This window comes from Melanerpes formicivorus, unplaced genomic scaffold, assembly GCF_026170545.1.
Source record: "Melanerpes formicivorus ecotype bairdi unplaced genomic scaffold, bMelFor1.0.p_v2 SCAF_107, whole genome shotgun sequence".
Lineage (NCBI taxonomy): Eukaryota > Metazoa > Chordata > Aves > Piciformes > Picidae > Melanerpes > Melanerpes formicivorus.
In genome coordinates, this window is record NW_027142459.1 from 703,986 (window position 1) to 721,089 (window position 17,104).

Genomic DNA, 17,104 nt, shown 5'->3' on the forward strand with positions numbered 1-17,104 from the left:
TTTCTAGCAGCCCTTCTTCAAAGTGATTTCTTCCATCTTATAGTCTAGAGGGGACATAATCTGGCACATCTTGATGTGTTCTTCTGGTTTATGCTGTTTAAATGCCAACTTGGGCTGTCTCAGACTGTGACAAAAAGATTTCCTTTTTTCTTAACCCATTATTCCTTTGAGTGTTACTAAAATGTGTAATTTCCAATCTGCTCCCCTCCCTGGATATCAGAAGCATGCTATGAGTATTTGCGTTTGAAAAGTCAGGCATCATGTGTTGAATTTGTCAGTCTTGAGGTGACCAATGCTATTTTATTGTCTACCCTCTGCTTGCACTACCAAAATGGGGGTGGGGGGGTGGGGGTTGGGAATCTCTTTGGGTTGTATTTTTTGGTTGGATTAAGTAACTACTCTCCCAGTTGTTGGTGTGGTGAATGAATGTTGGTGGAGCATGGAGTTGAATCCAGCTGGTAACCACTGGTGTTCCTGAGGGCACAGTACTGGTGCCAGTTCTGTTTAGTGTCTTTACCAATTATCAGAACGAGGGGATTAAAGGCACCCTCAGTAAATTTCCAGATGACAGTAATCTAGGTGGGAGTGTTGACCTGCTGGATGGTAGGAATGCTCTGCAAAGGGACTTGGCCAGGCTGGACAGATGGGCTGAGCTCAATGGGATAAGGTTCAGGAAAGCAAAGTGCTGGGTCCTGAATTTGGGTTGCAACAACCCCAGGCAATGTCCCGGGAGTGGGACAGAGTGGCTGGAAATTTTCCTGGCAGAAGAGGACCTGGGGGTGCTGGTTGACAGCAGCTGAAGATGAGACAGTGTGTGACCAGGTGGCCAAGAAAGCCACCAGCATCCTGGCGTGGATCAGCAATAGTGTGGCCAGCAGGAGTAGAGAGGCGATTGTCCCCCTGTACTGGGCATTGGTGAGACCACACCTTGAGTACTGGATTCACTTTTAGGCCCCTCACTCACAGAAGGACATTGAGGGGGCAGAGCACGTCCAGAGAAGGGTAACAAAGCTGATGAAGGGTCTGGACAACAAGTCTGGTGAGGAACAGCTGAGCAAACTGGGATTGTTTAGCCTGGAGAAAAAGAGGCTGAAGGGAAACCTCATTGCTCTTTACAGTTCCCTGAAGAGAGGCTGCAGTGAGGTGGGGTTGGTCTCTTCTCCCTAGAATCAGATGGTAGAATGAAAGGAAATGGCCTGAAATAGTGCCATGGGAGGTTTAGGTTGGATATTAGGAATAATTTCTTCACTGAAAAGTGGTCAGGCGCTGGAACAGGCTGCCAGGGACATGGTGGAATCACCATCTCTGAAGGTGTTCAAGAAATGTGTCAGAACGGCACTTTGGGAGATATTTTAATGGCCATGGTGAGGGAGCTGGGGTTGCTTAGCCTGGAAAGAGGAGGCTCAGGGGAGACCTTATTGCTGTCTACAGCTACCTGAAGGGAGGTTGTAGCCAGGTGGGGGTTGGTCTCTTCTCCCAGGCAACCTGTGACAGAACAAGAGGACACAGTCTCAAGCTGCGCCAGGGGAGGTTGAGGCTGGAGGTTAGGAAGAAATTCTTCACAGAAAGAGTTATTTACCATTGGAATGTGCTGCCCAGGCAGGTGGTGGAGTCACCATCCCTGACAAGCAAGTAAGCTTTACCTAATGGTCCAACCCAGAATTTTGCTAAAGAGCAGTTAGGCCTGATGTTAGGAAGAAATTCCACACAGAGAGAGTGATCACCCATTGAAATGGGCTGCCCAGGATGGTGGTGGAGTCGCCATCACTGGAGATGTTTAGGAAGAGACTGGATGGGACACATGGTGCTGTGGTTTAGTTGATTAGATAGTGTTGGATGATAGGTTGGACTGGATGATCTCAAAGGTCTTTTCCAACCTGGTTAATTCTATTCTATTCTTAGGTTGACAGTTGCACTTAGATCCTAGAGGTCCTTTCCATTGGAAATAATTCTATGATTCTGTATTCATCAACTTTGATCCTTGACTTTGTCATTGATGAACAACATCCAGGATCAGAATAGATGAATACTGTCTCTTTTCATGACATTGAGCTCTCAAACATGTGATTGATGTGGCCAGTTGAAAATGTTCCTTGAAAGGTTCTCATCAAGGTATTTTCTCTTTATAAGTCCCCCCCACTCACTGCTGGTAGGACCAAATGGACACCTGAAATCTTAGGACCATCATAAATCATTGAATCATTAAGATTGGAAAAGACCTCTAAAAACATCATGTCCAACCTTCATAGAATCATAGAATGATAGAATGGTTTGGATTTGAAGGGGCCTTAAAGATCATCTAGTTTCAACTCCCCTGCCATGGGCAGGGACAGCTTCCACTAGAGCAGGTTGCTCAAGGCAATGTGTTCATGACCACGAGGAATGAAGATTCCTTTCTTTTCCCATGAGAGTACAATGCTACACTGATCTGAAGTTGTTGATGAGTCCTGACCTGCTAACCCTGATTTTACTCTTGGTATAAAAGATGTCTGTGAAGCAGTTGTAGAAAACACAGGAGCTTAATGCAGAACAAATATGTCCCAGAAAAGAAGGTGACGTTAGATGAATGTGAAAAATTAATCAAGACACCTCATAGGTGACTTCCTGCATGCATAAGGGTTGAATGCTGAAGATGGCAACCTAACTGTTTCAATTTGGACTTCCCCCAGGTTTCTACATGTACATTGAGACATCACGTCCCCGGCTGGAAGGCGAGAAGGCCAGACTTGTTAGTCCTGTCTTCAGCGTCGCTCCCAAAAATCCCTATGGAGCTACAAACACAGCCTATTGTTTTAGCTTCTACTATCACATGTATGGACAGCACATAGGTGAGAGAAAGCCAATGACTTTGTCTCTTAACTTAGCAGGAGATGTGCCCACTTGTATGAAAGAAAAGGATGGGAGGACTGCCAACACCGTCAAGGGCCAGCCGCAGCCAACACTGGCCTGACAGGTGGCTGTTAGCATCCAAGCTGATTTAAAACTGGGGCTTATGATGATGAACACAGTAGAAGAGCTGGGAAGTGTTGGGGCAGATGTGAGGCAACTTCATAGCTCTTTCCAGTGGTGGTCAGTGATAGGACAAAGGGCAACAGGCACAAACTGGAAACCAGGAGGTTCCACATGGAGATGAGGACTGGACCATCTCTGTGAGGAGGAAAGGCTGACAGACCCGAGGCTGTTAAGCCTGGAGAACAGCAGCCTGAGGGGGGAGTTTATCCATGTGTATCAATACCAGAAGAACAGAATAGAATAGACTAGAATAGACTAGAATAGACTAGAATAGACTAGAATAGAATAGAATAGAATAGAATAGAATAGAATAGAATAGAATAGAATAGAATAGAATAGAATAGAATAGAATAGAATAGAATTAACCAGGTTGGAAAAGACCTTTGAGATCATCAAGTCCAACCTATCATCAACTAAACCATGGCACCAAGTATCCCATCCAGTCTCTTCCTAAGTGAGAGTATAAATAAGATAGAGCTCAGAGATGCTCAGGGATAGGACAAAACTGGGCAGAAATTTGAGTCACTTCTATTCAAACGCAGGAAAAACCTTTTTCTTTTTTTCTTTTTATTTCATTTTTTTTCCTTATTTTTTTCCTTAATTATGAAGGAATTCATGGATTTACAGAAGGGTTTGGTTTGGAAGGGACCATAAAGATCATCTGGTTACAACCCCTGCTGCCATGGTCAGGGCCACCTTCCACTAGACCGGGTTGCTCAAGGCCTCATCCAGCTTGGTTTTGGACACCTCCAGGGAAGGGACATCTACAACCTCCCTGGGCAACCTGTTCCAGTGTCTCACCACTCTCACTGTAAAGAATTTCTTCCTCATATCCAGTCTAAATCTCCCCTCCTCAAACTTCAATCCATTCCCTCTCCTCCTGTCACTACAAGCCCTTGTAAAAAGCCCCTCCCCAGGTTTCTTGTAACGTTCTTCAGGTACTGGGAGGCTGCTTTAAGATCTCCCCATAGCCTTCTCTTCTGCAAGTGGAACAGTTCCAGCTCCCACAGCCTGTTCCCATAAGTGAGGTGATCCAGCCCTCTGATCATCTTCACAGACTCTCTGGTCCCACTCAAACACTTCCAAGTCCTCCTTGTGCTGGGGACCCCAGAACTGGACACAGTGCTCCAGGTGAGGGTCTCATGAGAGCAGAGCAGAGGGAAGAATCACCTCCCTTGTCCTGCTGGTCACAGGCAAACACTGGCACAGGTTTTACAGAGAGATTATGGAGTCTCTGTCCTTGGAGATATCCAAAATTGGATTTCACATGGCAACCTGCTCTAATGCTTTGAGCAGGGATTTGGATGGGATGATCTCCAAAAGGTTCTCCAGCCTCCACAATTCTCTGGGAATTCTTTAGTGAGTAATATTTTATTTTTTTTTCAGCAGAATGACATTTTATGAAGGTTTAATACCCCGTGGCTAATTCTAAATCTTATTGCTGAAACAGATTGGCTGGTTTGTCACAAGCTGCTAGAAAGCCCTGACCCTTCACCAGTGCTCTGGAGTTTGCAGCCAACACACAGAAGGTGGCTTTTATCCCTATTTGGGAACGAGTGCTGCCAGTCAGGAAGCCATCAACTATGTGTTGTTGTGGATTTCTCCCCAAGATCAGAATAGGACCTGCTAAATGAGACTTTGTAGATCACAGAATTATAGACTTGCTTCAGTTGGAAGACATCTGATAAGATCAAGAACGACCAGCACACTAAGACCACCATGGCCATTAAATTATGTCACAAAGTGCCATGTCCACACAATTCTTGAATGCCTCTAGGGACAGTGGTTCCACCGCCTCCCTGGGTAGCTTGTTCCAACACCTTACCACTCTTGCAGGAAAGAAACTTCTGTTAATATCCAACCTTAACTTCCCCTGGCACAGTTTCAGGCCATTGCCTCTCATTCTACCTCCTGATACTATAGAGAAGAGATCAACCCCCACCTGGCTCCAACCTCCTTTCAGGTAGCTGTAGGGAGCAGTAAGGTTTCTCCTCAGCCTCCTCTTCTCCAGACTAAACAACTCCAGTTCCCTCAGCCACTACTCACAAGGCTTTCTGCTGCAGGATGTGTGTTGCATAACCATGAGCTGCTGAATTTTGACCTGACTTAACTGAGAACTGAAAGTGTCTTTCTGGGTGTCTTGGAGGTTAGAAGTGGTTCCCGTCTAAATCACTTTAGCCACTTGTTGTGGAATAGAGGTATAGGATTCTGCTTGCCACAGAAATGAGTGGATTTGTTGGGTGAACTATCATCCCATAAGAAGGAATCAATATAGACCAAAGCCAATGGTTCAACAAGGCCAAGTGCCAGGTCCTGCACTTGGTCCACAAAAACTCCAGGACTGGGGAAGTGTGACTAGAAGCTGCCCAGCAGGAAAGGACCCAGGTGAGGTTAGTTGGCAGTCAGGCTGGAGAGGAGCCATTCTGCTCCCAGGTGGCCAAAATGGCCAACAGCAACCTGGCTTAGGGTTGTGCTGGGCACTGCTGAGGCTTCACCTCAAATATTGTGTTCATTTGAAGGTCACATGTCCTGTCCACTCCTCTCTGCAGGTGCCACATCTACCTTCCTGTCCCCCAAGGTGAGGCACAAGCTGTGGCAGTGCCTTTGGTCTACAGATGTGCAAGTCTCAGGCAGAGCCTTTCTGCAGCCCAACCCTTGGCAGAAACTCTCCCCAACAGCTTCCCCCTGCTAGAAGCAGCCCCTGACTGTGCAAACCTGCCCTGAACATCAGAAACTGTCTCAGTGAGCAGAGACTGAGCTGGGAAGTCACAGCCGTGACCAGAGCCAGTTCTGCTTCAGTTCACACCAGGACAGATGTTAAGAAAAACACAAGGTCTCATTGCTTGATTTACACCAAACAGTAAGCCATTTGTTGGGGAGGAAGAAAATGAAGAGTCAGCTCTCCTTGTTGTATCTCTGCTTTGAGACAGAATGAGGTCGTAGCTCCATTATGGTTGTCAACATGAACATAAATAAATAAATCTGTATTTCCCAGTTTTTAAAATTGCACCCCAAAATAAGGCATTTCCAAGTGATGCTCCAGGAACAGTAATTTTTTTCTTGTCATTAGGGAGCCACCAAACACCAGAACATGGAAGCAGAAAGTGCTATCAGAGCACAGTGTGAAAGCTGCTTGTGTTCACACAGCGATGAGCACTCAAAATGCCACCTCATTGTGGCAGCTGGTGACATTCTTCAGAGCACCCTGCACTCCCTTGGCAGGGTGCTGTCAAAAAGTCAGCTTCATTCCCTAATCCACAGTTGTTGCTCTTGCTTACTGGTTTTGTCTCCTACTCAAGTGCTGCTTCATTACCCATTTATCTAGGATCGGCTATGCTTTGAAATCTTTAGGTGAATTCTTGAGAGACACATCTCAGTATGAGCCCTGAAACCAACCCAGCAGCAGCTTTAGGGTACAACTTTTCCAAAACCTTACTGATAGAATTCCAAGGACAAGCATCTGTTGCAGGTTTCATTCGTTTTGGTGACTTTTCATAGAAACATAGAACTGTTTTGGTTGCAAAAGACCTCTGAGATCAAGTCCAATCATCAACCCAACACCACCACAGCCGCTAAACCATGTCCCAAAGTGCCATGGTCACACATTTCTTGAACACCTCCACGGATGGTGATTCCACTGCCTCTCTGGACAACCTATTTTGGGCAGGCATGTATGGATATGTAGCCATGAGGGTCAGGAATGTCCATCCATACTGACCAACATACTGAGAAATGACTCAGAGAATGATAGGGGTAGGAAGGTACCTCTGGAGATCATAGAGTCACAGAATGGATCAGATTGGAAGGGACCCTTGAAGGTCATCTTGTCCAACCCCACTGAAGTCATCAGGGATAACTCCAACTAGATCAGGTTGCTCAGGGGCTCATCAAGCCTGACCAGTAATGTTTCCAGGGATGGGGCCTCCCCACCTCTCTGGGCAACCTGTTCCAGTGTCTCACCAACCTCATGGTAAAAAACTTTCCCATAGCATCTAACCTAAATCTGCTGTGCTCAAACCACTGCCCCTCAACTGTCATCTAGTCCAACCTCCCTGCCAGAGCAGATTCACCTAGAGCAGGATGCAATGATTCACACAGAACAAAGAGATCACTCCCTCACACATCTGTGTGGAAGGAACTTCTGCTGGAATGAAGTTCAGCAGTGGTGGGATGTGGAAGACCCAGGTCTGTGGTGGTGTTCTCCGTGGTGAGGGACTAAAATAACCAAAGTCACTTTAACTCAAAGGATTATGTTGTTCTCCAAAATTCCTCTTTAGCAGGAGCGAGGGTATCACATCTGTATCTGAGATAGGTGTGCCGTGTTCTGTGGGACTCCATTAGTTAAATGATGCACAAAGAAGTTGGACAGTCTTGATGAGCAAGGGCTAAGCATAGAGCAACCAAATGGCTTGTTTTTCCTTGGAAAAGATTCTCAATGTCTCCTTTACACTAAAGTATGGAGAAGTCACACAGAATTCCAGTATAGTGGGGGTTAGAAGGGACCTCTAGAGATGATGTAGTCCAACCTCCTTGCTAAAGCAGGTTTGCCTAGATCAGGTTGCACAGGAATATGTGTTGGTGGGATTGGAATCTTCCCAGAGAAGACTACTCCACAACCTCTCTGGGCAGCCTGCTCCAGGGCTTTGGTTCCCTCACAGCAAAGAAGCTTCTCCTCATCTTCAGATGGAACTTCCTGGGTTCTCCTTCTGTTTCAGTGAAAAGTCCACTCACTGTCAGTTCACATCCCCAACTCACAGCATTCTGAAGCTTGAGCCTGTTGAATTGATGACAAGAAGCTTGTCATCTCCACTCAGACCCTGGCACAATGGGCAGGGGCTGGGTGAACAGGGGACTGTTCAGCATCCTTGCTCCATCATTCCATCTAACCAACTGCAGTTCTCCACCTCTCTTCTAGGAAGCTTGAACGTCTACCTGCGGCTGAAAGGTCAGACAGCGATAGAGAACCCCTTGTGGTCTTCAAGTGGGAATAAAGGCCAGCACTGGAACCAAGCCCGCGTGAATATAAACCCCCCCACTTCATTTCAGGTAATGGCTTTGTGCATCACCACCAGGAACTGGAGAAGTTGGGTTTTGGCAGGGTGGGGGACGACCAACTGGACAGATGGGCGGAGTCCAACATGATGGCATTCAACAAATCCAAGTGCTGGGTGCTGCACTTTGGCCACAACAACCCCATGCAGAGATACAGGCTGGGGGCAGAGTGGCTGGAGAGCTGCCAAATGGAAAGGGACCTGGGGGTACTGATTGACAGCCAGCTGAATGTGAGCCAGCAGTGTGCCCAGGGGGCCAAGAAGGCCAAGGGCATGCTGGCCTGCATTGAGAATAGTGTGGCCAGCAGGAGCAGGGAAGTCATTGTGCCCCTGTACTCAGCATTGGTTAGGCCACACCTTGAGTTCTGTGTCCAGTTCTGGGCCCCTCAGTTTAAGAAGGACATTGAGACTCTTGAACATGTCCAGAGAAGGGCAACAAGGCTGGGGAGAGGCCTCGAGCACAAGCCCTATGAGGAGAGGCTGAGGGAGCTGGGGTTGTTTAGCCTGGAGAGGAGGAGGCTCAGGGGAGACCTTATTGCCCTCTACAACTACCTGGAAGGTGGTTGTAGCCAGGTGGGGGTTGGTCTCTTCTCCCAGGCAACCAGCACCAAAACGAGAGGACACAGTCTCAAGCTGCACCAGGGGAAGTTTAAGCTTGAGGTGAGGAGAAAGTTCTTCACAGAGAGAGTTGTTAGCCATTGGAATGTGCTACCCAGGGAGGTGGTGGAGTCACCATCCCTGGAGGTGTTCAAGAGGGGATTGGACCTGGCACTCGGTGCCAAGGTCTAGCCATGAAGTCTTGGGTGATAGATTGTACTTGATGTACTTTGAGGTCTCTTCCAACCTTGGTGATGCTGTGGTACTGTGTACGAGGAACCCTTCCTTCTGACACAGGATTTCACAGCTGCTTCATGGATAGAAGATTGCAGTCCTTGCTTTAGTAGGTGAGCACCACAGAGCTTGATAATGCATGTAATTAGTGGACAGGCAGTAGCTACTGGATGGGAGTTTGAAGCCTCCCAGTCTTCAGAAGGTGCTGGCAGCTATTATAAAATGTTTTCAGTTTCAGATTAGAAACTGGAATAGGAAATTAGTCATCTGGGGGGGGGGGGGGGGAAGTTATCTTCCATGGTACAGTGACCATAACCTACAGGCATTTTCTGGGTGGGCTGCAGAGTTGGGTGGAGGAAAACCTCGTGAAGGTCAACCAGGGCAAGTGTAGGCTCCTACACTTGGGGAGGAGTAATCAATATCCTATCAAATATCAAATCCCTACAATTGGGGCGGAATAATTCCTGTGCCAGTACAGGTGAGGAGTCACCCACTGGACAGCTCATGGACCAGGTCCTGGCAGTGCTGGTGGAAAACAAGTTCCACAGGAGCCACCAATGTTCTCCTGGGGTACATGAAGAAGGGTGTGACCAGCAGGTAAAGAGAGGTTATCCTCTGATGTTTTTCTGCCCTAGTAAGGCCACCACTGGATGACTGGGTCCAGTTCTGGGCTCCTGAGTTTAGGAGAGGCAGAGAACTACTGGACAGAGTCCAGTGAAGGCTATGAAGATGCTGAGAGGCCTTGGGCATCTCTGTGGGGAGGAAAGACTGAGAGACCTGGGGCTGTTGATCCTGGAGAAAAGCAGCCTGAGAGGGCTCAACAAAAGCTAAAGGACCTGTGAAGGGCAAGAGGCTTGGGGCAGGCCATTCTCAGTGGTGCTCCAGTGATAAGACAAGGGAGAATGGGCATAACTGGCACCTAGGAGGAGAAACTTATTTGGTGTGAGGGGGCTGGAGGCCTGGAGCAGGCTGCCCAGAGAGGTTGTGGAATCTCCATCTCTGGAGAGATTCCAAACCCAGCTGGTAATTGTGATGCTGGGCAAGCTGCTGTGGGTACCCCTTGCTTTAGCAGGGGGATTGGACTGGATGATCTCCAGACATCCCTTCCAACCTCCACCACTCTGTGTGCTTCTGGAATTCTATGAATGCACTATTTTTAAGAGCAGTTTTCTAAAGTCAGGGAGGTGCAGTTCCTAGGTGGTGCAGGACACTGAGAGTGGATTCTGCTCATTTGGCACCTTCTACAAATAGCTAAGAACCTCAGGCTGGATGCTGTTCCATGTTTTGCCAACACTCATCTGTGGTGATTTGTTCCGAGCGTGTGTCCAAGCTGGCTGATAGCTGCCTCATGTCCCAGGCCATTAAAACCTGCTGCCAAATGCAGATTTTAATTAAATGCTGGTTGTTGTATTTGTATAGAGTCTTTTTGTCTGGAAACTGGTTTTCATGATCAGGGAAGATTTGGTTTTCATGATCAGGGAAGATTTGATTTTCAAGTCTTTTGAGTGGTTTCATGCCTGCTGCCAAGGAGTTGTACTTTGGGGAGGAGAAGGCACTTCTCTCTTGAGCTGAGTATTTCCCAGCCTCAAGGGCAGAGTCAAAATATTGTCAGATGGATCATTGCTTTAAAAACTGTTTTCAGACAACAGGGTAAGTTATGTGCCAAGGGAGGTTCAGGTTGGACATTAGGAAAACTATCATCACAGAGAGGGGTCTCAGGCATTGGAACCTGCTACCCAGGTGGAGACACCATCTCTGGAGGTGTTTCAAACACACACGGATGTGGTGCTGAGGGATGTGGTTTCAAGGTAGTGGCTTAGCAGTGGTGGTGGGATTATGAGCTCTAGGTGGGCAGTTGAACTTGATGATCTCAAAGGTCTTTCCCAACTGCAAGAGTTTTATGATTCTATGGAAAAACTTCCTGCTTTCCCAATTTAAGTCTCCTGCTGCATTAATATCCACCTTGTTATTTTAATTAACCTGCAGCATCCCTCTTCCATGAAACCCCGATGGAGTCTCCTGCTCCCAGAGTAGCACACACGTTGATTTAGTGCATTCAGCACAGACCTTGCCTCCACAGCTCTTCCAGCCTCTGAATTCACCCTATAATGATGTGTGAACTACTCAGCTGAGTTTTATAGATAAAGCCAAGCCCATCAATGTAGCTAATGCAAAATGGAGGTGGACATTTTCCACTTCTCACCTTCTGATCTGATTTTTCTTCTTCTTTTCTTTCCAGCTCATATTTGAAGGGATTCGAGGCCCTGGCATCGAAGGGGACATTGCTATTGATGACGTATCAATTGTGGAAGGAGAGTGTATGAAATCAGACCAACCAGCCAACAGTAAGTGACTCTTCTACATGTGGAAGAGAACAAATTGCTTCTCGTGGTCATCAGTGTGAGGAGCCATCTAAAATGAATTTTATCCAAAAGAATATGGTGTTGGGTTCAGCTGAAGAGGCTTGTCCCTGCCCATGGGAGGAGGGTTGGAACTAGATGACCTTTAAGGTCCCTTCCAACCAAAACCATTCTGTGATTCCATTCCATAAGGCAGGTTCTGGAACCAAAATGTCTTTCCTCAGATAGGAAAATGCTGGTGTAGCAGATAGAATAGAATAGAATAGAATAGAATAGAATAGAATAGAATAGAATAGAGTAGAATAGAATAGAATAGAATAGGTTAAACCAGGTTGGAAGAGACCTTTGAGATCATCGAGTCCAACCTATCATCCAACACCATCTAATCAACTAAACCATGGCACCAAGCACCCCGTCCAGTCTCTTCCTAAACACCTCCAGTGATGGTGACTCCACCACCTCCCCAGGCAGCCAATTCCAATGGCAAATCACTCTCTCTGTGTAGAATTTCTTCCTAACATCCAGCCTAAACCTCCCCTGGTGCAGCTTGAGACTGTGTCCTCTTGTTCTGGTGCTGCTTGCCTGGCAGAAGAGACCAATCCCCACCTGGCTAAAACCACACTTCAGGTAGTTGTAGACAGATATACAAGTGAAAGGCTGATGGGCATTGGGTAGAGGTCATAGCATTCCATAGCAGGGCTGGGGTGGGAAACAGGGATTTGAGATGGATATAGAGATGAAAGAACATTTTAAAAGTGCTCATGGGGTCCAAAAATTATGAAATTATTGACTATTAGTGTTGTGATTCCATGTGGACCTTACTTTCCCCCTCCACCCACGTGTCCAAACTTCTCCATTGTGAGGGTGCAGGAGCCCTGGAGCAAGCTGCCCAGAGAGGTTGTGAAGTCTCCTCCTCTAGAGAGCTTCCAAACCCACCTGGACATTGTGATCCCGGGCAAGCTGCTGTGGCTGCCCCTGCTTCAGCACAGGTGTTGTACTGGATGACCACCAAAGGCCTCTTCCAACCCCCACCAGTCTGTGATTCTCTTGTGGATTACTATGCAGATTTAGCTACACAGCCAGATGGTTTTTCATCCAAAGTTCCCCCACCTTGTTTGGCTGGGGAGGCATTAGGGTTTCTTCTTGCCCTCACTGTAAGAGATGGATTTGCAGAGCGCTGCCCCTGTAGATAGCAAAGCTCTGCCAGGGAAGGGTGGTGGCACTCAGTGTGACAAGCAGAGACTGCCTGGGTGAGCATCACACTTTTGTTCTTCCTGGATGCCTCTATGGGGGTGTGGAAGACAGACAAGAGGACTGGAAAAGAGAAGACTGAGAGGGAATCTTCTCAGTGCTTGTGAATATCTACAGGGTGGGGGCCAAGGGGGTGGGGGCCAAGAGTATGGGGCCAGACCCCTTTCAGTGGTGCCCAGAAACAGGACAAAGGGCAAAAAGCACAAACTGGAACCCAGGAAAAGGAGGAGAAACTTGTTTGGTGTCAGTGTACAGGAGCCCTGGAGCAGGCTGCCCAGAGACGCTGTGGAGTCTGCTTCTCTGGAAAGAATTCCAATCCCACCTGGCCATTGTGATCCTGGGCAAGCTGCTGTGGCTGCCCTGCTTTAGCAGGGGGTTGGACTGGGTGACCTCCCGAGGTGACTCAACCTCCACAACGCTGGGAGTTTGGAATTTCATGTGAGAAGCTATGGTGGCCAATCTGATCTTCTGAGCTTTGTGACTGTCTCTGGCCAGCTCTTTAACTGCAACTTTTGCCTCCCTCTTTGTAGATTTACGATCAGGTGCTGTTGGGACATTAGAACATATACGACTCATCCCAGTTATCATCCTCATGTCTGTCTTAAGTCATCAGAGGTGACCTTATCCTGGCAGAGGCGACAAAAGAATTCACCAGGCACGGGCATGAAGAAAGAGTCTTTGTAAAATGGACACTGAAAAACAAACTACCAAAGATTCCTCCACTGACTGACTCAAAAAAAAAAAAAAAAAAGAAGTTAAATAAATACATAAATAAATAATAATTAAAAACACACAAACAAACAACTTCATAGTGAAAAAAAAATGAAAAAGAAAAAAAAAAAGAAAGAGAGAAAGCACTGGGGACCTAAAAAAAAAGGCATCATGGGAGTGTAACTCATTATGAACCACGCGTGAGAAGGAGGTCTGGCCTAAGGGTGGAAGAGAAGAAGAGACCTTCAGGTGCTTTTTGTGGTCAATCCTGAATTTACACAGCATCGTCTGGTTGAACTCTTGGAACAAAAGAAGAGAAAAAAAAAAGAGCTATAGAAAAACCCTTGTCAAAGCACAAAAGTCATGGCTGGTTTTGTTTCAAATGAATAGTTTGCTTGTTACCATGGAAACCTAATGGCCTGCCAAAAAAAAATATATATATATAAAAAAATAAAGGATGGAGAGAGAGAGAGAGGAAATAAACACACACACACACACACACACAAAACGAAACAGAGAGAAACACCTCACTATAAACAGGGTATGTGAAGAGCTGGCATTCATTTTTTCCCCTTCCAGAAGGTTTTGGAGCCTAGAGGTCAATAGTTGTAGGTTCTTTCTACTTTGGCTGTCACCTCCCCTAAAAAAAAAATAACCCTCAGTCCGACCTATTTTAAAGACATTTCTGTTCCATTTCTCATGGCTCTGCTTGATTAACTGTTATGCTGTCTCCTTTTGCATGCATTTACTATCCAGGATGTGCCACCTGGGCTTACATAATGACACAGGATCTCTCGGAGTTTGCTTGCGGCCACTCGAACCACCCCTCTCCCCTCCCCACCTAAGTCATCTGTTCTAACGGCGTGAAGAAACCAAACCACCGTCTTTTATAAATTTGCCATGGAAACCAAGTGCCTTCAATGAAACAAGCCTGATTGAACACAAACAAACAAACCAGAGAATACAGATAGAAGGAGGATGATGGTCTCGACACACCGGCAGCTCGCCCTGCACAAGCGTGGGTTGTGGAAACCCTTTGAGTTGTGGAAACTCTTTGGGTTGGGAACGCTCTTTGGGTTTTCCCAGACTCTGGGTTGTGCAGCCTCTTCGGGTTGTGCAGCCTCTTTGGGCTGTGAACGCTCTCTGGGTTGTGCAGCCCCTTTGGGTTGTGGAAACTCTTTGGGTTGTGAACACTCTTTGGGTAGTGCGACCTCTTTTCTAAACAAACTGCAGAGCCTGAGTGTGCAGACTGTGGGCAAGGAGATGAAGCTGCTTCTGGAGATGGATGGACCTGAGCTGCTGCGTAAGCCCTTTATGGATGAGATGTTTTGTTGTTTAACCTTCCAGCCAGCCATGGCCTTTCAAGCTTATTATCCATTAGAGAATTAGCTTCCGTTGGTCCTGGATAATGGGAGCAGCACTTTCTTTGGGGGGGTTGGGGGGGGGTGGGGGGATTGTTGTTGTTGTTTTGGGTTTAGTTTTGGTTTTTTACAGGTTATCAAGTGGGTCAACCAGAGGAGAAGGTTGTTTGAGATGCACTTAGGGCATAAAAGTGGTAAAAACAGTGATTTGTTATTTCAGTTTTCCTCTTGCTCCAACCTCCCTTGACAAGGTGGTTGGTTGGGCTGTGGCGGTGGGACAGCAATAAGGCAGCGCTGAGCTCCCCTGCACCCAGGGGTGCTGTGCCTCTGTCCCGGAGCCAGACTCATGAAAGATTATTTTGTTACTGTAGCAAAATTAAGAAAAAAAATAAATAAATGAAACAAAACAAAAATTTAAAAACAAAAAAAAAATGGGGGGGGGGGGGGAAGTTTTCAATGAGAAGCAAAACAAAAGCTGGACAAAGGCTTTTGAGCTACCCCCCAACGCTTCCCCTCAGCCGACTGGTTTTCCACTGCATTGGAAAGTTCCCTGACAGTTGGGTCTGACATTTTGAAGTCCTTTTTTTTGTTTGTTTTCTTACCACTGTTTCAGCTTTTAACTTCCTTTCAGTAAAAGAAAACAACAACAAATAGAGACTTTTGTCTAAATAGTATTATTATTATTATAATTATTATTATTATTATTCTGTGTTCCCTTGATGCCCTAGGATTCCAAAAATAAAACCCCCAACCTGATGTGCAAGGAATTGGAGTGCAAACAGCAAAACAAACCCACCCAACAAGTCTATTTGCCACCACGAGTCTAAACAAAGCAAAACAAAACAAAAAAGCACAAGATGCAAGAAAAACAGTGACAAGGCTTGATTATTAATATTATTATTATTATTATTATTAATTATTATTATTTTATTTTATTTTTTAATTCTGTAGAGAAATGTTTGTGCAAATTCAGTAATTCAACTGAAGAGATAATTTTACAGCTATGTTCAATAAAGCCTCTTTCCAGGTAAGGTATGTTGAAGTGGTACGTGTGTTTGTTGGGCACTGAACCTCAAATTGGTGCCACTGGGATATGGTTGCCCCCCTCAGCTGGTGTTGTCTGAAGATGTAATTGTCCATACTGGTGGTGTTCAAGGGATGGAATTTGCCAAGGATACTTTCAGGTCCTTATTTATAGATGCTTTTTTGTTGTCTCTAATCCCTGGTGTCTCTCATCCCCTGCAGCATGGAGAGACTGTTGCTCGAGAGGATAGTTGGATCCCTGAGGTGTGGATGGGTTCTGGGGTTTGACACCTTCAAAAACCCCAACCAAATTTCCTGCCGGGGTTTTATTTGCAGACCAGATCCCTTGCTGCCACCATCCATGGTGATGTTCAAAAACCATGGACATGACAGTTCAGGACATGGTTGAGTGGCCACGAAGGTTTTAGGTCAACAGCTGGGCTTGATGATTTTAGAGATCTTCTCCAACTCAAACAATTCTATAATTCTGTGAATGCTATGGTGAGACTTTGATGCAGATTTTTGTTTAGGAGGCTGATGTGACTCATACTTCAGGAACTGTGGAAACCAGACCTTCATGTGTATCCTCCTGCTGCTCCCTTATGAAAGCCACAGAACTGTGGGATCATCTGAGAGGCTTCTCTTTGGTGTGGCTGTCTTTGGAGGGGCTGTTTTTGTCCAAGGATGCTTGGAAGCCCTGCCAGTAGATGATGCAAGGGTTGTGTTTTGCAATTTTTTTCCCAGCAGATGGTCCTGTTACCTTTCCCCTTCTGTCTCTGGCCATCATGAAATCTGGGTGGATTCTCTTTGCTTTGAGCAGCTCCTGACTGGATCTGGGCTGGAGTCACAGCAGGTGCTCCATGACCTGGACCAGGCAGCCCAGGCCAGTGGCAGAGTCCTCATCCCTGGAGGGGTTTCAAAGCCATGCAGATTTGGTGTTGAAGGACATGGTTTAGTGATGACCTGGCAGTGCTGTGTTAATGGTTGGACTTGGTGATCTTGAAGGTTTCTTCTAACCAAAACGATTCTATGAGGTCCCTATGCTCAGGGATGGGCACACAAGCTCTCACTTCGCCACACTGAGCTGATGACAAGCCTTGCTCTGCCCTGCTTTATGCCACTTGATGTCATTCTCCTGAAGAGATGAAATGTGGAATATGGAAAGAAAAATGAGTGGAAGTTGTCAGTCATTTTGAACTAAAACATGAAGCATTCCAGTCTCTTTAAAATATTTTCCCATTTTTCCTTCAAATTTATCCCCTCCAAAAAGAGTAGCCTGAAATTTGGGCACCTGTTGATCAGCACAGGTCAGGAGAAGCATCATAAAAGCATCTTTCAACAATTTTATTCTTTCTCAGGATGATGTGGGAGATCCTGCTGGGTTGACCATACTTTAGCAGGGAGGTTGGACTAGATGATCTTCAGGGGTCCCTTCCAGCCCTTACCATGCTGGGATTCTGTGGCTTAGGAAAAGAAAAATGATGTTATAGGGGTACCCTTCTTC

General features: G+C 46.4%; 1 protein-coding gene across 3 annotated transcripts in view; it reads left to right on the forward strand.

The window, feature by feature from the left end:
• MDGA2 (MAM domain containing glycosylphosphatidylinositol anchor 2) overlaps positions 1-15,612 on the forward strand; it is a 353,148-nt gene extending 337,536 nt beyond the window's left edge. For all 3 annotated transcript variants that reach the window (XM_068166809.1, XM_068166808.1, XM_068166811.1), the window contains 4 exons: positions 2,670-2,828; positions 7,928-8,058; positions 11,134-11,239; positions 13,036-15,612. In XM_068166809.1, the coding sequence (XP_068022910.1) occupies positions 2,670-2,828; positions 7,928-8,058; positions 11,134-11,239; positions 13,036-13,124 (485 nt within the window). In that variant the 3' untranslated portion in view covers positions 13,125-15,612. The remainder of the gene's footprint in view (positions 1-2,669; positions 2,829-7,927; positions 8,059-11,133; positions 11,240-13,035) is intronic.
• The last annotated feature ends 1,492 nt before the right edge of the window (positions 15,613-17,104 follow it).